Below are 26091 nucleotides of genomic sequence, written 5' to 3' on the forward strand. Positions count from 1 at the left end.
CAAAGTTCTTATGACTGCACAGATGATGCGATGGAACGCACTTGACTAAACACAAACACCTGCGTTGCCAAAAGGCTTCATTTGTAAATGGCAGAACCAACATGTACACACAAACACCCTCAAACAAAAGTAATTGTTTGATTTTCAAGGCAAACTTTTGTGGGTGTAGATCCCAAAAGAATCAACAAATCTTCACTGTCCTGTTAAATGCAGACTGCACTGTATGGTAAGCTTTGTATTGTTTATATATCTGTAAAGATGTCACAATCAAATAGATTTGTCTTAGTGGGTTGACTATTTGATAGGGGGTTGACTATTTTCCCAAAGACAAGCTCCCCCCAAAATATTAATTGAACCAACACTTAAATGTTGCAACCAGGCCTGGGTTTTTCCTACAGAACCAGGTCTGGAGTTCTCCTACAGAAACAGGGCTGGGGTTCTCCTACAGAACCAGGCCTGGGGTTCTCCTGCACAACAGAAACTCACAGATGAAGAAGTCACAGTGTACATTCCTGCAGTGATTTATCTCAAGCTGGGAGGAAGAAGAGTAGGATTATCTGTCCTCTAAGTCATAAATAATTACCAAAAGGTCATTGTCAAATGAAGGATCTGCATCTTCTATTTAATTTCAGGAATTCTTGAATGAAACCCATAAAGGGATTTGAGACAGACTATCCTGCACACAGTGCTCACTGAGAAGTAGGCTAAGTGGATCGGTATTGTTCAGGTTGGGGGGGGGGGGGGGGGGGGGGTGGGCTGGTAATCTTGACTTGTCACGCTCTGATGACTCATTGTTGTGGCTTGAGCTCCTGTGATCTCTATTGAGGTAGACGGACAGAGAGTGAATTCCTTCCAGCTCCCACATATTCTGGTCTAGACTTATTGGTCGAGTGAGCTGCATGATACGGACAAGACCGTCATCAGAAGTGCATCAGAATACACATCATCTTGAAATTGACTGTCCCAAGTCTGCTGAGATTGGCGGTGATAGTGGGTTTCGTCTTCTGCGGATTGGTAGCGGCTGAAACTTCTATGCCTACACCGATCTCTTGCCTCAAAATAGGTATATTGATTTGCACTGACACTTCTTTGGTCCTCATGTTGTTAGCCACCAGCAACAAAGTCCAAATGTAAATGCAATGCCTGGAATCAAGGTTAGACATTGAAAACTTGCTTTTCTCCCCGGTGTTTGCCCTAAAGACGAAAAACAAACACACCTGTTTACAGTTTTTGCAGTCACTTTGGTACTATTCACACAAGGATGTGGTATTATTTCACCACTCTTAGTACATTAAACACAACAGAGCATCAAAAGAGAACGTTTTTCAAAACTCAAAGCACATCTAACATTGACTTTGAGTACAACAAACAAGCTCAAATATCAGTGTGTCATCTAGAAAGACATGTTTCACATACATACATTATGTTAAATACATTATGTTCATACAAAGTACATGCAAAACGTTTGATAGGATTTTCTTCTCTATCGTTAAAGTTCCTCTTACTATCACTATGCTCGTTATTCCTAATGGATCACCACTCAACCATTTGGTGAATATATATGTTTTACTTTACATTGTTTTACCTACAATGTGAATTAAGGAGCTTGTGGTGAAAAGGTTTACAAACCAAATGAAAGTGAAATTAGTTGTTTCGAATGGATGATTTAATGGCTTACATGTGCGATCAGTTTGGAGTTGTGTACTAAGAGTTCTGAAAAACCACAACATAATATTGATAATAGTACCAAATCGACTATTTTTTTGTTGTAATAAGGAGCAGATCTGAAGCCAGTTGTCCAAAGACTTTTGTTACCCTAAAAACGTGTTGTAATTTTGAAATGGTTACTACCATTTAATTAACGCTCACAGTTACCATTTTATGCCCATAGTCATTGTATCAATGAATATCTAAGGCCCTGGAATACACAGACCAAAACATTTGTTACTGTCCAAATACTTTTGGAATAGACTGTACTTCAAACCATTTCTTAAATGTTCTTACCTACACGACATCAAGGCCAGCAACATATACTTTATTGAAAAACAACACTCGTATCTCATGAAAAAAACAGACACACAAGAGGATCAATAGAGAAAAATACTCTGACTGTAATCCCAGTTCTGTCTCCAAATGTCTAGAATGTTGTTTGCCTGCCCTGGCTGATGGACCGAAACTTTTGAGTTGTTGCCTCATGGTGCGATATGGGCCTGGGTCACATACTGGTCAAGTCTGGTTCAGACTTGAGTTAGTATGGCGAGAACAGAACAGACGTGTGCGCAGTACGAAGAGGACCTGGGGCGGGATGCAACATGATCTGGGGTAGTGGCTGAGTCTGAAAGAGGGCGGGGCCAGTTGTAGGGGAAGGGCGCATGTGGAACGGCGTCATGCAAGCCATGGCAGTGGCAGCGGCGAGGGATAAATGGCGCTGGAAGAGGCACGAACCAAGAGGCTTCCCCAGCTCCTGCTCCTTCCTCAGAGGAATCCCCACCTGTGGACCACACACACATTGTGATCACAACCACCCTACATGTATTGTGCATTTGATTGTATGTCGTTTTTGTTAGGATCCCCATTTTCCGCGGCCCAAGAAACGGCTACTCTTCCTGGGATTAAAATGACATAGTTGCGGCTGTTCAACAATAATATAGCGCCATCACAAGAAGCCAGTCTTCGTACTGCAGCATTGCAGACATGTAGATATCACGACCAGTCTAAAAACCTTTGCAAAACGACTACAATCGGAACCAATCCACAACGAAATTGAATCAAAGTAGACAAAACAGAATCACCAAAAGACAAACTCGTATTACTCACTGTCTGTAGATTCTGGTTGCAATTAGGCGTGAGACTGTAGGTGCTGAATTTTGGCTTGGCTGGCTTCCCTGCTGCTCTGTCTTTATGTCTTCTACTGCTAATGTGCTGAGGAGAGAGAGAATGACACACACACCCACACACACACACACACACATACACACAAACAGACGAAGACAGATATAGAGATGGAGTCAGAGAGATGAGAGAGGAAGAAAGTAAGAAAGTCATATAGAGGCGATGGAGAGATATGTCTGAGGTGGCTTTGTAGATAAGAATTAAGAGATTTAGCAGATCAGTCCACATTAGGTCATCTTGGAGTGCACATTATTTGAAAGACACATCTGACATTGCAAAACAAATTCCTGTTAGGAGTACAGCCAGTCTGATCAAAGTTGAATAGTTGTTCCACTTAGCCTGTTGGCCAAAGTCTTCGCTAATATCTTTTCAGCTGTGCTGAGGGGAGATGTCAGACCACACATCAAAATCACTTTGAGGTGTCTCAGTTTTTTATGAATAACTGAAATAATAATCTCTTCCACAGTAGGTGGCAGGGCCCCCAAATCGTTAAGTTGAGGTAACATTTTATGCCAGCAGGGTAAGAAAGGTTAGAGAACTACCAACACACTTAACTGGGGTGAACCGTCCATGTCAGGTGTCATGTCACCCTTTAACGCTTTCAGGATGTCCACTTCATAAAGGGATAGGAGACTACACTTCCCCCAGGAAGGTTTAAAGAACTGTGGTCACCTTTTGACATATATTACACACGGATTCAGAACCTTAATGTCAGGCTCATAGATTAATCAGTTCGTCAGAAATAAAATTAAACACTACACCTAAATCAAAGTTCCTTGTTACTCTGATCTCTGGAACCCATATTTGTTATTGGCCTTCTAAATGTACAAATATTCATAAAGGGCAGATTTGATTTTGACTGGCATACACAAACAGATGGCTATTACCAATCAGGCCAAACAATGTCTCATGTACTAATGAATATTCATAAGCACCTGGCTTACAGATAAAATCCAAATGTTCCAACTAACAGCAAAACAACACAACACAGCACAATAATATCAATGCACAACCTGATGATTACCTTCATGTGCAGTACGTTGATGTTTTCATCATGCTGCTACGTTCTTCTTCATTTTACTCAACAGCGTTATATGGCCAGTATATTCACCAAGTTTGAGTTGTGTATCGGAATTGACATACATTCAGTATAATGAACCTGTTTGAGCTGTGTCCCTGAGTTAATGAATATAATGAACCTCTTTGAGCTGTGTCCCTGAGTTAATGATTATAATGAACCTGTATGAGCTGTGTCCCTGAGTTAATGATTATAATGAACCTGTTTGAGCTGTGTCCCTGAGTTAATGATTATAATGAACCTGTTTGAGCTTTGGAGTTAATCATTATAACTAATCTGTTTGAGCTGTGTCCCTGAGTTATTGATTATAACTAACCAGTTTGAGCTGTGTCCCTGAGTTAATGATTATAATGAACCTGTTTGAGCTGTGTCCCTGAGTTAAAGATTATAACTAACCTGTTTGAGCTGTGTCCCTGAGTTAATGATTATAACTAAACTGTTTGAGCTGTGTCCCTGAGTTAATGATTATAACTAACCTGTTTGAGCTGTGTCCCTGAGTTAATGATTATAATGAACCTGTTTGATCTGTGTTCCTGAGTTAATGTTTATAACTGACCTGTTTGAGCTGTGTCCCTGAGTTAATGATTATAACTAACCTGTTTGAGCTGTGTCCCTGAGTTAAAGATTATAACTAACCTGTTTGAGCTGTGTTCCTGAGTTAAAGATTATAACTAACCTGTTTGATCTGTGTTCCTGAGTTAATGATTATAACTAACCTGTTTGAACTTTGTCCCTGAGTTAATGATTATAACTAACCTTTTTGAGCTGTGTTCCTGAGTTAATGATTATAACTAACCTGTTTGAGCTGTGTCCCTGAGTTAATGATTATAACTAACCTGTTTGAGCTGTGTCCCTGAGTTAAAGATTATAACTAACCTGTTTGAGCTGTGTCCCTGAGTTAATGATTATAACTAACCTGTTTGAGCTGTGTCCCTGAGTTAATGATTATAACTAACCTGTTTGAGCTGTGTTCCTGAGTTAATGATTATAACTAACCTGTTTGAGCTGTGTTCCTGAGTTAATGATTATAACTAACCTGTTTGAGCTGTGTTCCTGAGTTAATGTTTATAACTGACCTGTTTGAGCTGTGTTCCTGAGTTAATGATTATAACTAACCTGTTTGAGCTGTGTTCCTGAGTTAATGATTATAACTAACCTGTTTGAGCTGTGTTCCTGAGTTAATGATTATAACTAACCTGTTTGAGCTGTGTTCCTGAGTTAATGTTTATAACTGACCTGTTTGAGCTGTGTTCCTGAGTTAATGATTATAACTAACCTGTTTGAGCTGTGTCCCTGAGTTAATGATTATAACTAACCTGTTTGAGCTGTGTCCCTGAGTTAATGATTATAACTAACCTGTTTGAGCTGTGTCCCTGAGTTAATGATTATAACTAACCTGTTTCAGTTGCGTCTCTGAGTTAATGATTATAACTAACCTGTTTGAGCTGTGTCCCTGAGTTAATGATTATAACTAACCTGTTTGAGCTGTGTCCCTGAGTTAAAGATTATAACTAACCTGTTTGAGCTGTGTCCCTGGGTTAAAGATTATAACTAACCTGTTTGAGCTGTGTTCCTGAGTTAATGATTATAACTAACCTGTTTGATCTGTGTCCCTGAGTTAATGATTATAACTAACCTGTTTGAGCTGTGTCCCTGAGTTAATGATTATAACTAACCTGTTTGAGCTGTGTTCCTGAGTTAATGATTATAACTAACCTGTTTCAGTTGCGTCTCTGAGTTAATGATTATAACTAACCTGTTTGATCTGTGTTCCTGAGTTAATGATTATAACTAACCTGTTTGAGCTGTGTTCCTGAGTTAATGATTATAACTAACCTGTTTGAGCTGTGTCCCTGAGTTAATGATTATAACTAACCTGTTTGAGCTGTGTTCCTGAGTTAATGATTATAACTAACCTGTTTGAGCTGTGTTCCTGAGTTAATGATTATAACTAACCTGTTTGAGCTGTGTTCCTGAGTTAATGATTATAACTAACCTGTTTGAGCTGTGTCCCTGAGTTAATGATTATAACTAACCTGTTTGAGCTGTGTTCCTGAGTTAATGATTATAACTAACCTGTTTGAGCTGTGTTCCTGAGTTAATGATTATAACTAACCTGTTTGAGCTGTGTCCCTGAGTTAATGATTATAACTAACCTGTTTGAGCTGTGTCCCTGAGTTAATGATTATAACTAACCTGTTTGAGCTGTGTCCCTGAGTTAATGATTATAACTAACCTGTTTGAGCTGTGTTCCTGAGGTAATGATTATAACTAACCTGTTTGAGCTGTGTTCCTGAGTTAATGATTATAACTAACCTGTTTGAGCTGTGTCCCTGAGTTAATGATTATAACTAACCTGTTTGAGCTGTGTCCCTGAGTTAATGATTATAACTAACCTGTTTGAGCTGTGTCCCTGAGTTAATGATTATAACTAACCTGTTTCAGTTGCGTCTCTGAGTTAATGATTATAACTAACCTGTTTGAGCTGTGTCCCTGAGTTAATGATTATAACTAACCTGTTTGAGCTGTGTCCCTGAGTTAATGATTATAACTAACCTGTTTGAGCTGTGTTCCTGAGTTAATGATTATAACTAACCTGTTTCAGTTGCGTCTCTGAGTTAATGATTATAACAAACCTGTTTCAGTTGCGTCTCTGAGTTAATGATTATAACTAACCTGTTTGAGCTGTGTCCCTGAGTTAATGATTATAACTAACCTGTTTGAGCTGTGTCCCTGAGTTAATGATTATAACTAACCTGTTTCAGTTGCGTCTCTGAGTTAATGATTATAACTAACCTGTTTGAGCTGTGTCCCTGAGTTAATGATTATAACTAACCTGTTTGAGCTGTGTCCCTGAGTTAATGATTATAACTAACCTGTTTGAGCTGTGTCCCTGAGTTAATGATTATAACTAACCTGTTTCAGTTGCGTCTCTGAGTTAATGATTATAACTAACCTGTTTCAGTTGCGTCTCTGAGTTAATGATTATAACTAACCTGTTTCAGTTGCGTCTCTGAGTTAATGATTATAACTAACCTGTTTCAGTTGCGTCTCTGAGTTAATGATTATAACTAACCTGTTTCAGTTGCGTCTCTGAGTTAATGATTATAACTAACCTGTTTCAGTTGCGTCTCTGAGTTAATGATTATAACTAACCTGTTTCAGTTGCGTCTCTGAGTTAATGATTATAACTAACCTGTTTCAGTTGCGTCTCTGAGTTAATGATTATAACTAACCTGTTTCAGTTGCGTCTCTGAGTTAATGATTATAAATAACCTGTTTGAGCTGTGTTCCTGAGTTAATGATTATAACTAACCTGTTTCAGTTGTGTCCCTGAGTTAATGATTATAACTAACCTGTTTGAGCTGTGTCCCTGAGTTAATGATTATAACTAACCTGTTTGAGCTGTGTCCCTGAGTTAATGATTATAACTAACCTGTTTGAGCTGTGTCCCTGAGTTAATGATTATAACTAACCTTTTTGAGCTGTGTCCCTGAGTTAATGATTATAACTAACCTGTTTGAGCTGTGTTCCTGAGTTAATGATTATAACTAACCTGTTTCAGTTGCGTCTCTGAGTTAATGATTATAACTAACCTGTTTCAGTTGCGTCTCTGAGTTAATGATTATAACTAACCTGTTTGAGCTGTGTCCCTGAGTTAATGATTATAACTAACCTGTTTGAGCTGTGTCCCTGAGTTAATGATTATAACTAACCTGTTTGAGCTGTGTCCCTGAGTTAATGATTATAACTAACCTGTTTCAGTTGCGTCTCTGAGTTAATGATTATAACTAACCTGTTTGAGCTGTGTCCCTGAGTTAATGATTATAACTAACCTGTTTGAGCTGTGTCCCTGAGTTAATGATTATAACTAACCTGTTTGAGCTGTGTCCCTGAGTTAATGATTATAACTAACCTGTTTGAGCTGTGTTCCTGAGTTAATGATTATAACTAACCTGTTTGAGCTGTGTCCCTGAGTTAATGATTATAACTAACCTGTTTGAGCTGTGTCCCTGAGTTAATGATTATAACTAACCTGTTTGAGCTGTGTTCCTGAGTTAATGATTATAACTAACCTGTTTGAGCTGTGTTCCTGAGTTAATGATTATAACTAACCTGTTTGAGCTGTGTCCCTGAGTTAATGATTATAACTAACCTGTTTGAGCTGTGTCCCTGAGTTAATGATTATAACTAACCTGTTTGAGCTGTGTCCCTGAGTTAATGATTATAACTAACCTGTTTGAGCTGTGTTCCTGAGTTAATGATTATAACTAACCTGTTTCAGTTGCGTCTCTGAGTTAATGATTATAACTAACCTGTTTGAGCTGTGTTCCTGAGTTAATGATTATAACTAACCTGTTTGAGCTGTGTCCCTGAGTTAATGATTATAACTAACCTGTTTGAGCTGTGTCCCTGAGTTAATGATTATAACTAACCTGTTTGAGCTGTGTCCCTGAGTTAATGATTATAACTAACCTGTTTGAGCTGTGTTCCTGAGTTAATGATTATAACTAACCTGTTTCAGTTGCGTCTCTGAGTTAATGATTATAACTAACCTGTTTGAGCTGTGTTCCTGAGTTAATGATTATAACTAACCTGTTTCAGTTGCGTCTCTGAGTTAATGATTATAACTAACCTGTTTCAGTTGCGTCTCTGAGTTAATGATTATAACTAACCTGTTTCAGTTGCGTCTCTGAGTTGACGTGGACGTCACAGATCTCACAGTGGAACGTTTTGTTCTGGAGCCCAGTCGACACATCGGTGGGAGGGGCCAGCTTAGCTTTGACCCCTGACCTCGGGAATGACTTGATGACTCCATCGCCGCTCCTGGCTTCCAGCATTGTCTTGTGTTTTGTGCCTGACAAATGGAAGGCCAAGATGGGTCAAAAACCAGAAGCCGGGACATCAAGGAAGGATAAATTACCTTGGAACAGGCTTCTTCCTCAATGTAAACAGAGATGATGAGATAAAGGCTGTGTCCTCACTCGACTGCCCTTGCAAAACGCATTCTTCTTGCCGCACCAAGATGTCTGTATAGTGTCAGCTTCAGGGTTAAGGAGCGAGTGAACGACTGGTGTGTTGTAGAAGGACTAACAGAGATGAGCTCTGCAGATCTCACCAAATCATTTAGAAGATGCCATTATTGAAGCAAAAACTATGAGACACACACATACACGCACACACACACCCAAGTCAGTGCTGATTCATTCTCACCGCTGTTGTGAGCCTGTAGTTGGGAAGCAGAGTTGACTGCCACCTTGCAGAGAGAACAGTAGAGCAGTCTCTTAGCCTTCTCTTCCTCCGACTCTCCAACCTCCTCCGCTGCGTCCGTCGTCTCTTTTTCCTTCTCCACCATTGAACCGGAGGATGGAGCGGGGTCACCGGGAGAATCCACGGATACAGCTGGGCTGCAGGGCAAAGGTGGCCCACCGGCGGCAGGAGAAGGTGAAAACGAGACTCCAGTGGTGACATCTAGGTGTAGGAGTAGAGCAGAGCTGGGTGAAAATGGAAATATTCAGAATATTTCAAATTGTTTTCCTCCTTGAAGGAGGAAAACAAGCAACAACACACTGAGGCTCAGAGAACGAGGGCCAAGCTGTAATTATGTCACCTGGAAGGCAAGGCATCTGGCAGGCCTGAGCACTCCTTGGTTATGACAGGTGTGATAGTAGAGTGTGCTGGGTGTGTACATGGTATGAGCGCATACCCAAAGTGTCAAAACCCCTTTGTTTTCATCTCTCATACATCCAACTAACAGATTCTATAGGCGTCATCACCATTACAAAGCTGTGTCCAGCATCCTTCTTGAATTCTCCTCCCACATGGAACAGGAATTGGGAAGTGTGAACAGTCATCAAAAGACACTGTGATCAATCAACCATCCATCCACTCAACAGCACCCCACCTTCATCCCGCCCTCACACCACAATCCACAATCCACCACCCCACATAACACCACCCTGACATCACACCACCCACACATAAACACCACCCTGACATCACACTACCCACACATAAACACCACCCTGACATCACACCACCCTCACACAACAGCACCCCAACCTCACACCCCAATATGCTCACACCACCCCACACAATACAGCACTGACATAGCACCACCCTGACATCACACCACCCACACATAACACCACCCTGACATCACCCCACCCTCACACCCCAATGCACTCACACCACCCTGACATCACACCACCCCACATAACATCACCCTGACACCACCCCACACAACAACGCCCACACATCACACCACCCCGCCCTCACACCCCAATACACTCACACGACCCCACACATCACCACCCCGCCCTCACACCCCAATTCACTCACACTACCCTCACATCACACCACCTGGAAACCCTGGAAAAGAGAATTTGGGAACATGTATTGTTAATGGTGATTAGCTCTGTGAGTGTTCATTTCTTATAATTTTTGTCTCTCTAAAATTGCCGTAAGGCTGTTTGCCAAAGTAATCATCACAAAGCTCCACTGTTTCCTCCACACGCTGAAAAACTCACTTATCGCTACAGCATGAAATTAAATAAATGGACTACCACTCTCTATCGACCATTACCGAATTTTCTCCTACGCTATAAAATACTCATGCCCGCCAACACCATATCCCTATGTATACTGCAGACTGTTACCGCAGGGCATATATACATTAGGTAACAATGCAAACTCCTACACACCTTTGGACACATGTATACAAAAACACCACCCTTTGTGCTGTCCCCGACAAGCGGAACTTACATTTCTTCGGGGGAAACAGAGCCTGAAATGTGTTTTCTGCATTCGGACATAAACAAGACTGAGTTGGCTTAACAATGTAGAGAACCTCCCCAATTACAGTGTGTGAAGGACCTTGTTTCAGGCGCTTCTTTGAAGGTCTGCTACATTAGGTTGCAAACACACAATCTGCTGTAATGGAGCCTCTAAAGAAAACTTGTTTTACTAAGCAAAAAGGCAAGGATACAGCATTTTGCCAAAGCATGACGGCTAAGGGTTGTTCTTAGGCCCGACACAATGTAGACATAGTCTGATATACAGCGGCTTTCATCCACTGAGCATTCAGAACCCAAACACCCGAGCTTAGGAATGTAGGCTAAAACGGGTCATGCAGACTCGATAGAGGAGCGTTTATTGCCTTTTAGCACGTTAGTCCATCTGCTCTGCTTGACAGACAGACTGGAAGCTTCTACACATCAAAGAGTCTCAGAGTTGTGACAGGAGAAGCTTCCCAGGATGATCAAAGCTTCTCAATGATCCCTTCTGTTTGATCTAAGTACACGTACACCTATGAATACACAGGCGTACGCACGTAAATGCGCATGTACGTGCACATGCACACACATTGAAATGCGTGCAGTCATGCATGGATTTAAACACACACACACACACAAACGCACCTGTGAAACTTGGTTCTGAGTATGGCTGGGCAAGGCAGGGTGAGACACTGTTGGTCAGGCTCTCCTTGGTGTTTGGGTCATAGGCTCTGGTCTGGCAGTCGGGTGGGTCCGGGTCTTTGAGCCTCTTGGTTTGTTTGGTACCAAAGTAATGGAATGAGGCCTGGCTCTACACAGAGAGACAACGACAATAGAACCAGAACCAGTCACACAAGATAGAACCACTCCAATGCTCACGACGTGGTATGCGCTCAAATCATCCTGTCAGAGCTACAGGGTCAACACAGAGATTTTACATTATTACTATGGTTGTCAGACGTGATTAGTTAAAAATGAAGTGTGGAACTTTAGCAAATAAAAAGTAATTAGTAGGAATTCCACGTTTGAAAGCAATTGGTTTTGATTTAATTCGGCACATACATGGCATAGTACACACTTTTTGGGAACCTGCTTTTTGCTTGACATTGTCACTTTTATAACCTGTGGCCTAAAATCCCAGAATGCAATTTTTTAAATTGTGATTAATCCCGTTGCATGAACACAAAAATAAAATAATGTAAACAACTAAAATGACAATGAGAGGTAAAAATAGGCAAACATTAAGTGTGAATTAATAGCTCACCATGAGAAAACTTAGATTTTGCTGCAGTTAATGACAGAAAATTAAGTAACCCCTTTTCCAAAAAAGTCGGGGCACTGCGTAAAATGCAAATAACAATAACAATTACTTAACGGTATTTAATTAAAAATAATAAAGAGACAACATATCAAATGTTGAATCTGAGAAATGTTATTGTTTTTGGAAAAATACATACCCAGGTAGGGTAGATTGTCTTAGCTAGCTTGTTAGCTTCACAAACACCAGGTAACTTGAGAAAATGAATAATGTGGATTTCATACTCGAGCATGGTTTGAAACCCTTAATTTGGAGGAGAAACTTTAAATATAGCGACTTGGTGCCCATCAGCCACAGGATATTGTCATCACTCAAACTGCTGGTAAAAGTAACCGCGGGTTTAATGTGGAGTGGTTTTTGAACAAAAAGTGGCTAACGGTTAGTATACAAAAGAATGCACTCTTCTGTTTTCCATGTCTGCTATTTGGTGAAGATGGTACTTGGTCGAGTTCAAAAATGTGAAACATCTTTCTGAGAGGATTGCAAAACATGAGAGCAGCGGGAATCATTCTGGACAATGCTCAGTCGGATCATAACATGTATTAAACTGGGTGGAAAATGTGAAACCGCTCTGCAGGGGAACGACGAGTCGGTGGACTCCCTGAATCCTGGAATATTCAGATACATTTTCAAGACTATGTGTGAGGGCAATTCGAGACTTCAGAGGACGCTCAGCCCATCTTCAAAGGGACATCGAGCACTGTACAAAACAAACTGTTAGACTGTATGTATGAAGTGTACAGGGAGGAGATAGCCAAGCAAGTGGATGAGACATAATTTGTTGCCATACAGGCAGATGAGACAACTGATGTCTCCTGTAAATCACAAATGGTGGTTGTGTTGCGATACATGTTGCCTGACAATACAGTGACAGAGAGGTTTTTGGAGTTTGTGGAAGTCAAAGATAAAACTTGACTCTGCCTCTCTAATAGCATCAAGGGTGTGCTGGAACCACTGAAGCTGGGAGAAAAGCTGATCGCTCAGACTTATGATGGTGCAGCTGGAATGAGTGGAAACATCCAAGGGGTACAGACGCTAATGAAAGAGACATACCCACATGCCCAGTTTGTTCACTGCTATGCTCACCAGCTGAACCAGACCTTGCGGCAACTTTGTTCAGCAAGGATGAGCATCCTAAACGTGGTGCTGCACTTGCTGAGACAACACAGAGACGCATTCCAAGGCCACACGCTATACAATGGAACTTGAAAAGTAGAACTGTCAATGCAGTTTGGGAAAACCACGCCCCGGCTCCTGTGTATGGAGGACATACACACACAACCAGGATGGGATGAGGCCACCATAAGTGAGGCATACAGCCTGTCCAAAAAAGTCTGGGACAGAGCCTTTCTGAATGTCCAGAATATGCGGAAGCAAACTGATGAATGGGCTGCCACCGTTCACGATGGAACAGACGAGCCAGGCCGACGAGTAACAAACACAGCGCTGGTGATGAAGTAGGCATGCGACACAGTCATCTCCCAGGAGGTGCAGAGGTTTTCACAAAGTGACCACCTGATCGCAGCCAAGCTGGCTGACAGCTCGCTGTTCCCACAATTTGTCCTGTCATTCCCTACAGCTGAGCTTGACTGTGCGGTGAAACTATGGCCTCTAGAAAATGAGGAAAAGTTGAGGTCTGAGCTTACCACTCTGTACCGCCACACTGAGCTTCAATCTGGTAAGACGGCCCTGTCTCTGTTAAGATCCATCCATGAGAACAACCCAGAGGAGGCTTTTGCTGAGACAGTCACTCTGCTGAAAATTATCAAAACACCTATGACAACATCAGAGAGGACCTTTTCCACCTTGAAGAGGGTAAAAACCTTCACCTGCAATACCATGGGACAGACGCGACTCAACGCATTGGCCATGTTGTCCATCGAAAGCCAGCTGATTCAGCAGCTACATGACTTAATTCCCAAAGTAATCGAAAAGTTTGCCCAGAGGAAGAACCGCCGTGCCACTTTTCTCTTCATGTGAGCCCTCAGCCTTGGTGAGTGAAAGCATATTTTATCATCCTGCCTTTGTGGTGCTGTTCCGTGCATTATTCCATGCATATTTTTGTGCTGGATCGATTGAAATAGATGGTGACGAGTGACAGTGTGTCCATGCTTATCTATTAAGGTTGGATCTGTATCCCTAAAAAGTTGTCTTTCTGCTTCGTTGTGGCCTTCAGTGGTGTTGAGGTAATTTCTGTTTACGTATGACCCTGTAGGCACATTGGTTCTGAGCTTCGTTGCATTCCTAATTCAGGTTTGTAAATGTGAAAGTGGTAATTTTACATGTGTGTGAGAGAGGAGAGCAATTACACAAGAAGGTCTCTCTCTCTCTCTCCAGTATGTGTACTACAACACCTGGTAGAAGCAAGCCACTCTGTCGTTAAAAGTGTTTTGTGGAGCCACACTGTTTGTTGATGTGTTAAATAAACACATCAGTTGCAAGAAGAGTTTGTAGCTTTACTGGTATGTATCCTATATTTTGAAATGGTTTGTGCCCCTCAAACTCTTTACATATAAAATCGCATTTTAAATGCATCCCTTCCCAAACCCAATAGGATTGATATGTGAAAGTGTGAGGTTAATGTTTAGCAAGAATCCCTGAAATGCTACCTCTCCTAGACTAGCTGAGTCGAGGCTGTGTTCCAAATGGCATACTACCCCATACAGTGTACTATATTGAGTAAAGGGCTGCTTGGGTTGCAGCCAGAGACTAAGCGTAACTCTAGAGTTCAAGAGATACGTTTTAGAGAGCGAGAAACCTGTGACTACTGACTCCAGGATAAATGGTACCCATTGGATCATAAATACCCAGAAACACTCCAAACGTAAAAGTCAGGACGGCCAGTCCTCACTCCCTGGAGGGTGAAGGTCTCCATACTTGAGAGGGACCGCCTTTGAAAAGACTCTATGGTCAGCGTCCGTGGATTCACCTCAACAAGTTTAAAAGGAACTTGACATAAGTCAAGAAGACATGAAATCCGTGACCTCTCACCTCCAGCATACTGTCACAGTGTCTCTTAATGACCAACAGGCCTGGGCATGGTGTGAGGGATCATTATCTCACAGCGCCGTGGGCTTCACCCATTATCACTGTGTGTGTGTGTGTGTTTATCCACTACAGCCGGTTGAATAGGCACACGACACTAAAAGAGAAATGGTCTTTCTGACGCAAAATCATACAGTTATCTGCAGTGTAGTGGAAAAACACATAAAATAACCCTACTAGTCAGAATAAGTCATATGATCAAAGACACCTGACTTATTCTGGCGTACAGTAGAGTGTGGGGACGTGGAGAAGTGTCCTTGATAGAGAGCCCAGTACAACTTAAAATGCATAACAAATTACTGCTCATATAACAGCACATACTGAAGATTATGAGGTGGTCAATCTAACCAGAAAGTGTTGACAGATGAGAGTTTTCCTACATGCCCATGATGGGAAAATCCTTTTTCCAATGTTTTGTGTTATCTAAAAGGGAATTCCATTCATTCCATCTAGAGGGGAAATGTGTATGGGGAGATAAAGAGGGCTTTAAGGTCAATGCAGTGACAACCTAAGACAAATGTTATTTTTGTATAATCAAGAGTGTGTGTTTGCATGTGTATGTGAGAGAGAGAGAGAAAGGGAAAGAGAGAGAGAGAGAGAGAACGTGAGCTGCCAGTAATTTACTGGAATGTTCTGTAATTTTAGCAAAAACAAAATCGATGAATGTTCTTACAGCTCACCTCATGATTTCACGTGGGGTTCCCGCTCAAATACAACAGCACCATGGCCCCACGATGACCATCCTTATATAGCTTTTTTAGCCACCTTGAAAGACGTCTAATATGTACTGAGTTTACACAATCTACTGAGTGTTTAGTGTTGTTATAAATGACATAAAATGCTTAAAGATTACTGAAGTCCTGATCGTTGACTAGTAAACTCTCTTTGCAACGCTAATAATTCACTCTGTGTCAAGGCTCTCTGACTCCGACCCTATCACCCTATGATCTTCAAGACAAGGGTCTCCAAATTCCAACCCCCTGTACGCTCACCCCAACCCATCTGTTCTTCTACAAACACTCCAATCTTTTACCCTCCCCCTCCATTTCACCTTCAGGACTCCCCAAGGAGCTGCTGTCTCACCCATCACACCCACTCTCACCTTGATCCAATGTCATAATCTCTTTTAAACTACCTCTCTTTCACCTTTGCACCTTTGCACAGATTTTCTCGATTGTGACTGCATTTCTATTTCTCCTTCAAAAATGTTCCCTCTTTTTCTCTGTTGCTCTCACTCTCCTGGTCCATCTACCTCTTTGCTTGTATTTTCCTCTTTTAACACGTGTGAAACGCAACTCATTCTCCCCATCTTTCCTATAATCCCAGTATCTAACTCTTGTTCTGTAGGAGAGAGAGAGAGAGATTTTTATTTCATCTTTATTTCACCAGTTAGGCAGATTGAGAACCAAGCCTCCATTGCTATAGCGGGCTGGCCAAAGGAATGACAGTGCAAGACAGCAGAGTTTCACGTAAAGCATGCAAAGGAAATGATATACAAAGGGTGGAAAGCAAAGAGGTCAGATCAATAAATTACACCAATAAAATATACCATATGTGGTGAAACCTATACAGACAAATAAATTACACCTATATACATACAGAAGAGGGCGCGTAGGTATATATGAGGTAATCATACACATCTATATATAGATTAGATAAGGTGCTTGGCAGGTACAGTGACCAGAGAGCAGCTTGATTACTGTCACTGCCTGTAGCGAACTGAAAAGAATGTCAGCCGAAGGAGGCATTAGGAATAAAAAACGCAATGGATCTGTTGGTACAGAGGTTTTGATTGGTTAGAGAGATTTTGTGGAGCGAGCTGAGGTAGAGCGGAGATTTGCCTACGAGGGACTCTTAGGTTAGTTGGTACCAGCCAATCAGACGTGGTATTTGCAGCGTTCACACATCGTAGCAGTGAGCGTTTAAGGGTTCACAGGTGACAAAGCTGACGTGGAATTCCTTGAAGTGACGGACAGCGACAGCCCTGCTAATTACATCATCAAAGTCTAGGACTGGTTTCTCAGCATGGGTGAAAGGGGCTTTGCTGTGAAAAGGGAAACTAATGCCACATTTAATTTTAGACTGGAGGCGGCCAGCATGGTTCTGGAGCGTTCTAGCCAAATACCCAGATAACTATTGGCATGCTCCAAATCAACACATGGGACGTGTACCAGTAGATGGAACACATCATACACGGTGTAAATACTGGACGCCAGCTGGCTGCTCCGAAACTCACACGCCATGGCCTTCCTGAGAGGGAGGTGACAGTCCTAGTTATGGGTTACGCATTACAGTGATCATTACCGTTATTAGTGTGAGTTACGTCTGTGTATGACTGCGGGAAACTGGAGAGAGATGTGAGAAACGCTCCAGTCGGATCTGAACATATTCAGTCAGCTGACCGTTGGTTTGTAATGTGCTTGTTCTTGATTTCAGATGAAATCTCTTGAATACTTGACTTGACTTTTGTTAGATGTCAGTATCAAATGGGGACCTATAATCCCTCTGTTCAACCCTCATCTCACACTGAGGTTGGTAGTCAGTCTATGGCACAACACTACATGCCAAACAACCCCTCAATCCCATCAGGTGGGCTGCCTGGCACATGAGACACACATTCCCGTTACCAAGACAACCCACTTGTGTGTGCTCAGCAACCCACTGGAGGGTTACAGTAATAGAAAACACAGTAACAGACCCACACGCAGCGAAGGGAAGAGCACACAGCCAGATAACAGCTTGACTTCACATGGTTGCACAAATGAAACACCCTCGGGGTCAAATCATCGGCGCCGATTTTGAAAGAGGAGGTTGATTTCAATGACTCCAGCCAGGTCTCATTAACATTCTGGCATAACCTAACAGCTGCAATCACAACATTGGTAAACCAACAAATGAAGGAGAGCGGGGGGGGGGGGGGGGGGGGGGTTATGAAGTGAGTGGGGGCCTGGCGGAAATGAGAGGGCCTGGGAGGAAGTGAGAGGGGGCATGGAGAAAGTGAGAGGGGGCCTGGAGGAAGCGAGAGGGGGCATGGAGAAAGTGAGAGGGGGCATGGAGAAAGTGAGAGGGGGCATGGAGAAAGTGAGAGGGGGCCTGGAGGAAGTGAGAGGTATTGAGGAGAGAAAAGAGGGAGGCAGATGTGGAAGAAGTTTGTAGAGAGGATTTAAGGGAAGTGGAGGTGGAGCAACACCCTGACCAACCTGTGTTTAGACTTCCATCAGATGGCCGAGTGCACACAACAGTAAGAGTACGTCCAAATCACCAACAACGAGGGTGAAAAGAGTATGAAATGGAATGAAAATGAAGTGGAAATGGTCCATTTCCCTCCTGAGTACGTTAGATGGGAGTGTGTCGTTGTACAAGATCAAGAGTGAGTGCTGACTGCTTTACTTCTCTAAGAGACATGGGACAAATGAAGAATGAAATCCTGAGATGGTAAAAAGCTTTCCTATGAATAAAAAACCCTTAAAAGGAACCAGGCAAGCCTAGTTCAGTCGGCCTACAAATAAAAGAGATCAGTGTTGTTGCCCTCACTGGATCCGAACCCGGGTCTCCTATATGAGTGGCTGTGTCTTTAACTACTACAGCAAGGTGCTATATCTTTGTGCAGTGTCGGCATAGCGTCTCAACATAAGATCATTTTGTCACTCATTAACATCACGCCAAGTTTGAATATTACACTAGACACCATTAAGCATTGTGTTAAACGTTTCTTATAAAGTATACCTCCACCACAAATAGCTATAAATGTATGAATTTTGCCACTGGCCATGTTAACAGCTTATTAGCCAGTAATAGGCTTACTAGTATCTAACTTTCTTCTTGGAATAGTCATACGAATTGAGCAATTTCTAGCGAGACTGAACACAATCTTTATACTGCCAAAGCTATTTCATGGCACAAACATTTTAAATTTCTTTCATTCGTAAATGACATTGACACAATAACTATCAATATAGGCGATGATAACTGACTTTTTCTTCAAGTGAAAAGACAAACAAAATCGTGAAAACCACTACACTTTCACTGCCCAAGGGGTTTTGATCTTGCCTATATTATCCCAAAAATCATGCACGGATGCGTACTTTGAAAATCCATCAGAAACAGTCGTATTGTGAACAGTTGTATTGTAGGCTTACTATAACACAGCTACTGAAGTTTGTAGCCAGCATAGTTTTTGGCTATCCAGAAAACAAATCTTAATGCATAATTTGCTTTGACTGTGATGAGGTTAGAATATGGGACCTATTGGTTGCAAGCCCGCGTCTCTAACCACCACGCTATTTAACAAGGGGCAGTCAGTTAGTCAGTCAGTCACTCAGTAAGAGACATTCACTCTTTTTGCCGGCTCCGCTTATGCAGTCCGGCAAAAACGAAAGCAGGGGCCTCATTCTGACTGTATCTACAGACAAAAAAGGCATTGATTTGTTTTACATTTACATATGAATATTTGTATTTTCAAATTGCTGAAAATCCGGTCCATCCCTACCTATTTGCTAGATGAGGAACTGTCATAGACATCTGTGTGGAAATGTAATTTTCCACAATGAGGACCCTCTGGAGCCAGGAGGATTAAGTATGTTCAGATTGTTGTTCTCAACCCAGGGTCAACTCACCCCCTTTCCACAATAAAGCTTGCCTGAAAGTTGTGTGAAGAAATGACCAAGCACAGCAACCAGCTAGCAAATATTGCAACAAAAACAACAACATGCTGTCTGTTTTGTCTTAATTAATGACCAATGCCTCACTGTATTGTCAGCAACATGTCATTTCGGTGCAAAGCAGAAACTTCTGTGCATATGGACAGTGTGAACCATTCTGTATCGTGAATCCATGTCAACTCTTTACGGAGATGGTTCACTAACTTGGACTGTAACGTGTAACCACGTAGACTCTTAATGGAGATAGTTCAATGACACGCACTGTATTGTGTATCCACGTCGATTCTTTACAGAGATGGTTTACTGACAAGCACGGTATCGTGTATATGGAGAATTAATACTGCCGAAATTTTTGTTTTCATAGCATACAACTCAATAAAGACACAGCATTGAATCCATGATTGTAAACCATGATTCGTATATACACAGAATTAAACTCACAAATGCATAGTTGGAAACCTAAAAAAAGAAAATCACAGTAAGTCACAATCCACAAAAAAACACCACCTGACTCATATTTCTAAAATAGAATTTGTATAAATGCAACCAGATTTGTCAGTCAACACTTTCGTGTTAGAATTGTCGAGTGTTTGCTTTTGTGGATCAAATTGTGTGTGTGGATCAACTTAAATTTGTGCAGAGAATTATGGCAGTTATAGTTCAGATCACATGTCAACGATCCACAAATGTGAGTGAGACCACTAGTTGACATCTCGTAATGTAGTGTTTGTGGATAGTGACTTAGAGTTTTGCCTTTTTGTACATTTCCAACTACACATTTCCCAGCTTAATTCTGTGTATATATGAATCAGGATTTACAATCATGGATTTGTTGCTGTGAATTTATGGATAACGGTTCACATGTGTGGATTGCAAGCTGTGTATTTACGAATCATGGCTCACATTTGTGAGTTGTACGCTGTGAATACAAACATTGTGGCAATATTCTATCTCCATACGTGTATCCACGTCAACTCATTGTGGAGACGGTTCACTGACTTAGACTGTATTATGTATCCACGCTGCCTCTTCACAGAGACGGTTCACTGACACACTGTAATAAGTGGGTTTGCTCAACTGCCGTGTCTGGCACGATTTCAGTCTCAGCAGGCTGATATGTTGATCAAACCCATGAGACAAGTCTTGTCCTGCACAGTCCCGCCTTCATGTGTCAATAGGTTTGGCTGAGTCAATCTAGGTCACCGGAGACTCAAGATGGGTTATTTTGACAGGCTCAACCCTTAGGGCGATATTTCACCTGGCACAGGTATCATCACTACCGGGTTGGTGCTTCTCCAACCCATTCAGACCTACACACGTTTCTAGGTGGCAACAGAACCATTGTGTTTACATGTACATACAGTGTCCTAGCTTATTGGGACAATAAAATAATGTGTTTTTCCTTTGGTTTGATACTAAAAAATTTTGTGGATTTGAAATCACGACTATAAGGTTATAGATTTGTATCTTTTATTTGAAGGTATTTTTATATATACTGGATTCACAACTTGTGAACTGCAAAACTTGTTATACATATTTCAGGGCACTTTAAGAGTATAGAGCTTCAAGACAAACACATTCTTTCTTTTTATTTGGTGACCATTGTATCAAAACGTATAGACATATTAGAATCAGTATCTGCAATGCTTTTGGTTCCCCCGAAATAGGAGAATGTATAAAAAGTGTTGTCATTTCTAAACAGGAAAACCAATTTGTACTCAAACCCCCGCACCACAAATTGGAGAAAATCAACTTTAATCTCATAGCTGTGATTTCAAAACCACACTTGGGTGGCAATGGAAACTTTGGTGCTGACAACATGGTGAGCGACATCCTCATAACCATGGTGATGGTTGTGTTTGACACTACTCACTTCTCTGAAGCCAGGGAAAAGGCTGAAAGGGTGGAGGGGTTTCAGGCTCGTGGATGAATGGACTCCTCCCACAGGTGGCCCGCAGGCCAATGAGGGCATGGTGGCAGTCTGACAGAAGTTACCTTAAAGACAGCCAGAACAAATATATTTACGCTATATAAAAAGAGAGGGTGACGAAGAGGGATTTAATCACAGGTTTACCAGCATTGACAAACATGGATGTATAGCATTCACCAAAGGCACTCATGCCCACGCATTTGCATACATACAGGCTTTTGGTTCGATCGGGTCATCAGTGTGTCCTTTTTGCGAGGGTGAGTTTGTTTTTGCATTTCTACTGAGGCTGATTACAAATTGATTCAGAACCAGCATAATCATAACAATCAGTATCCCAAGCACACGCACACAGAACTATTAGGCCTGATTACCATGTGGGCAACTATCACAGAAATCTATTTTTGCCAGGACAAACCAGATGTTTTAGACTTAGTAATAATAATGAAACACATCAATTCTGGCCTTTGCTTTGACACTTTGCGGAAAAACCGATATATTTTTGGTGTTTTATTCATAAATCTAGCCATTGAAATTCTTGACCCTGATTGGGATGTATGACGGTATTCTACTCCAGACATGTTTGTACTGATTTTCTCACCCTTTTGTGGTTGGGTGTTCTTGCCATCTGGGAGTTGGCTGCTGTTCGACAAAGGCGGGTTGGGAAACACTGCTCGTAATGGAGGGGCTCTTTGTTATGTTAAAAGCATCCACAAACCTTTGATAGGAAACTTGCTATTGCAAGACTCCCTAAAACTGCAAGAGTGAGGCTTTCTTTTACCTCATGGAATACACTGGGTTTCAGGCAGGTGCACGTGCACGAGCCCCTGCGCCTTTGACCAGTGCCCCTGGCGTCATTCACTCAGATGGGCGGGCGTCACCTGTCTGCGTGATGCGCGTCACAGAAGGGGACTGTCCATTCTGCTGCGGGCATATATTCGGGGGGCACTCTGTCATTTCGACCCAATGCCCTCAGGAGGTCCATTAGACCGCAGGGTGTAAAACCACGAAGAGGCACAAGGTCCAAGTTCATTGTAAATGTCTGTTCTCTGATATCTTAATCTAATAAGAAACCCACCAAAACATGACTTTCATATCAGGTTAATTTTTAGATGGGTGGGTCAGGTTTATTGCGATACTTTTGAAACTGAGGTGAGAGGTGAGGAGACTCTGTTGACAGGGATGGTCACTCTCCGATCAAACCAGATATCTCTCTGACGACAGGTCAGAAATACAATTTTTACAATTTCTTCCATCCATTTATAGCATTCCTTTATTGCAGACAGTTTGTTGGATTTTTATTACTTGTGGTTAAGTACTGCTGTCTTAAAGTAGGTTGTGATTTGGCTTTGTTCTGAAGCTGTGTTAAAGGCTGACTGTACATGGAGAAATCTTTCTCCCTCTTAAGAATGTGTGTTTGTGTATGTCTGTATAAATGTGTGTTACTATAGTAACCCATGAAAAATCGAGTGAAGTAAAATCCTTTTTCTATTTGAAGCTTGTCATTAAGGTAAGGGTTAGAAATAGGGTAATGGTTAGGTTTAGGGAATTTTTCTAAGGTTAGGGAACACTGGCTTTTAAATGGGAATACACGTTTGTCCCCAAAAAGTCCTTAGAGTAAAGTAAAGGTAGAGTAAAACAACTGTGTGTGTCCGAGTGTGTGTCAACAAGTGTCGTATCTCCATCATGATAGGCCTCTGCACAATAGGTTTTAATGCGCACCCTAGTCACAACATACTTCAGACCCTGAGTTTACAGAGCAATGGGCACACAACACACAATGTGAACAATATGCAGACTGGTGGACAACAGCCCTGCAGAAACCTTTCTGCAGATATCAAAGGAGCCTAGCATGCAGGGTGTTGTCTGTAAATACCTAAAGAGCCTAGTCTGCATATATCAACGGGGCCCCTGCAAAATCTTGACTTGGACGGAAAGATTACGTACGCTGGTCCGTTCACGGGACATGCGTCTTATTGACCTGCTGAACAGTACACGGGCCGCCTAACACCTTGTGGTGCACGTCGCTATGCGAGAGCCACGGGGGTCTCTGGTAAGCCAGTGCCTACGCCTCTCTCTCTGTGTGTGTGTGTGTGTGTGTGTGTGTGTGAGTGAGTGAGTGAGTGAGTGAGAGAGGGAAAAAGAGAGAGGGACGAGCGGAATAGTAAATAAAAAATCATAACTAAACTAAATCAGAGAACGGAGGAGCGCAGCACCCCAAGAACACCGTTGGTCTGTCCGTCAGTTTACCAGGGACGTGCAGACGTGGTGGGGCTAGGCACGAAGTGTGACTCTGTATATACAGCTATAGAATGATTTCCAAACCGACACACCTACTGTGACACACAGAATCTCACTGATCCTAGAACATAGGGCTTTGGTCCAATGCAGTGTTATATCTGTAAAAGTCTCATTCTACCATTATTTAAAGCAGAGATCAGAAAATAAAATGCAGTGTCAGAATAAGTGTGATTGATATGATTAATTAGTAATTGACTGATTTATATAACGCTTTTCAAAACACTCAAAGCGTGGACAGCCACGGAATCCACCACAGTGTGGAGCTTCCACTTGGGTAGCACAGCACAGTAATGGGCACCAGTTAGGAACGAGGGGGATAAATAAGGTCCACATGCCGGCAATGGGGCTATTAGTTTTAGGAATATGGCCATAACAATTGGGTCAAACCCCCTACCACCTTTATGGTATGTGTCATGTGCCTTTTAATAACCGGAGACTCAGGACACCCATTAAACTTGCCCTCTGTGAGGCGGCACCCCTTCACAAAGGGCAACATCGCCACCCCTACCCTGGGCAGCCTCTCCATCACAACTTTCAGCATCTGGTTTTCCATTTTGGGACAAACCAGGACCAACCCTGCTTATCTTCAGAGTCCAGCCAGCAGTAGGATGCAGGGTGATAGGCTATGAATGTTGCTGAGCCTGTCGAAAGGTTGAGCCTGTCGAAATTTTCAGCACATTATTATTCTCTTGTTAAAAAGGGAACAAATTATAAAACGGGCCAGCGGTCCTTCAGGAACATGAATGCCAACCCAGAGCTATTTCTAAACAAAGACACTTGACTAGGCTATATTGTCTATTACACAATACATTCTGTAAGCTCTTTTATGCAACATGTAAGGGGGATCTTTAAAAAAGATTTAGGACAATTTAGGGGGATTTTAACTATCCATGGATTCTTGTAGAATATAACTTAAATACCTTAATGAGCTGCTGTGCCCAATCACAGCCCTACCTAGTGTCAGTTTACTCACATTTTTGTAAACAAAACACATGTAAACAAACACTCTACCATAATTTTCGTTATGAATTCCAAAGATTCAGATTTCTCCTGACACATCTTTCATATTTTTTATCGAAACAGGGGGTTGGAAAATGTTTGTTACTGTTTTGACTGCCAATTCTGCTATAAATCATGCGTTTGGAATATATAGTCAAAAACAACTCGCCATAATGGTCAGCAACCAACAAAGACTATTCTTGGGTTCTTTTTATGTGTAATTATAGTGCATATGGCTACATCGGGTACATCACACGTTTAAATTTAGAAACTAACAGCATCAAGTGAGCTTTTAAAATTATATGAATTAGCGTACGTTATTGTTCTCCAAACCAATATTTGCATTTTTGTAAGGCTACCTAAATGCATTCGTGTAATTTGTACTTGAAGTAGAAGCAGTATCCACTTACCAAAATACATGATGTCGGAATGTAGTATCAATCAATATTCCGTGTTGTAAATTCAGTGCTCGCCGATAGGCTGAAGTCGTCTATCCGTAGACAGAACGACTGTAGCGATGGTTTCGAAATGATTCCTATGCCCCACAATACCGCTTACTTCTGAGGTAGTATATTCTCGTGCTCTTCTCCCTTCTCTGTGTGCCTGCCCCTTCACGCACCCTACTTACTTCGCTCTCTGTGTATCTGTATGTGTATATCTCTGTCCGATGCGTGTGGAAAATGAAACTTCTGTGTTGCGTTATCAATTATTTGCCACCACCTGTTGTACGATCGCGTTTTCCGTTTGTGTAGCCTATCCGGTGTACATTAAGGTACGTCTGTGGAGCTGGTGAGAGACCGCGGCAGCGCTTTCACAGGCAGCCCAATTTTGATCACCCCCCCCCCCCCCCCCCACAAATCAGAGGTGAAAAGGTCAAAATAATAATAGAATATTAGAAACCCAGTGGTTCGAACACTGAATGCTGATTGTCTGAAAGCCTAGGTAGATGAGGGCATCACAGGTATGACATTACATTATGGTTTACAATTGCAATGTGGTATATTACCACTACATCCAACCCCATCCTGCCTTATTGCTTAAACATATCATACCAACATGTGTTATGTGGTACACAGTTTGATGACTTAAAAAAC

At 41.9% G+C, this 26091-nt stretch overlaps 1 protein-coding gene across 1 annotated transcript; it reads right to left on the reverse strand.

Moving 5' to 3' along the window:
• Window positions 1-1837: 1837 nt before the first annotated feature.
• LOC105012606 (zinc finger protein 385D) lies at window positions 1838-25822 on the reverse strand. The gene is made up of 7 exons (XM_034294603.1): window positions 25408-25822; window positions 21644-21765; window positions 11392-11557; window positions 9185-9442; window positions 8647-8828; window positions 2818-2922; window positions 1838-2491 (listed from the first exon to the last, which is right to left on the reverse strand). The coding sequence occupies exons 1-7, from the start codon at window positions 25415-25417 to the stop codon at window positions 2249-2251; spliced, it is 1086 nt and encodes a 361-aa protein (XP_034150494.1). The 5' UTR covers window positions 25418-25822; the 3' UTR covers window positions 1838-2248.
• Window positions 25823-26091: the final 269 nt, after the last annotated feature.

Source organism: Esox lucius, chromosome 10 (assembly GCF_011004845.1).
Source record: "Esox lucius isolate fEsoLuc1 chromosome 10, fEsoLuc1.pri, whole genome shotgun sequence".
NCBI lineage: Eukaryota > Metazoa > Chordata > Actinopteri > Esociformes > Esocidae > Esox > Esox lucius.

Coding starts and splice junctions, on each gene's coding strand:
- LOC105012606 (XM_034294603.1), bottom strand. Junction 9,443..11,391: donor CTCAGAACCAAGTTTCACAG/GTGCGTTTGTGT, acceptor TCCTACACCTAG/ATGTCACCACTGGAGTCTCG. Junction 2,492..2,817: donor GCAACCAGAATCTACAGACA/GTGAGTAATACG, acceptor TGTGGTCCACAG/GTGGGGATTCCTCTGAGGAA.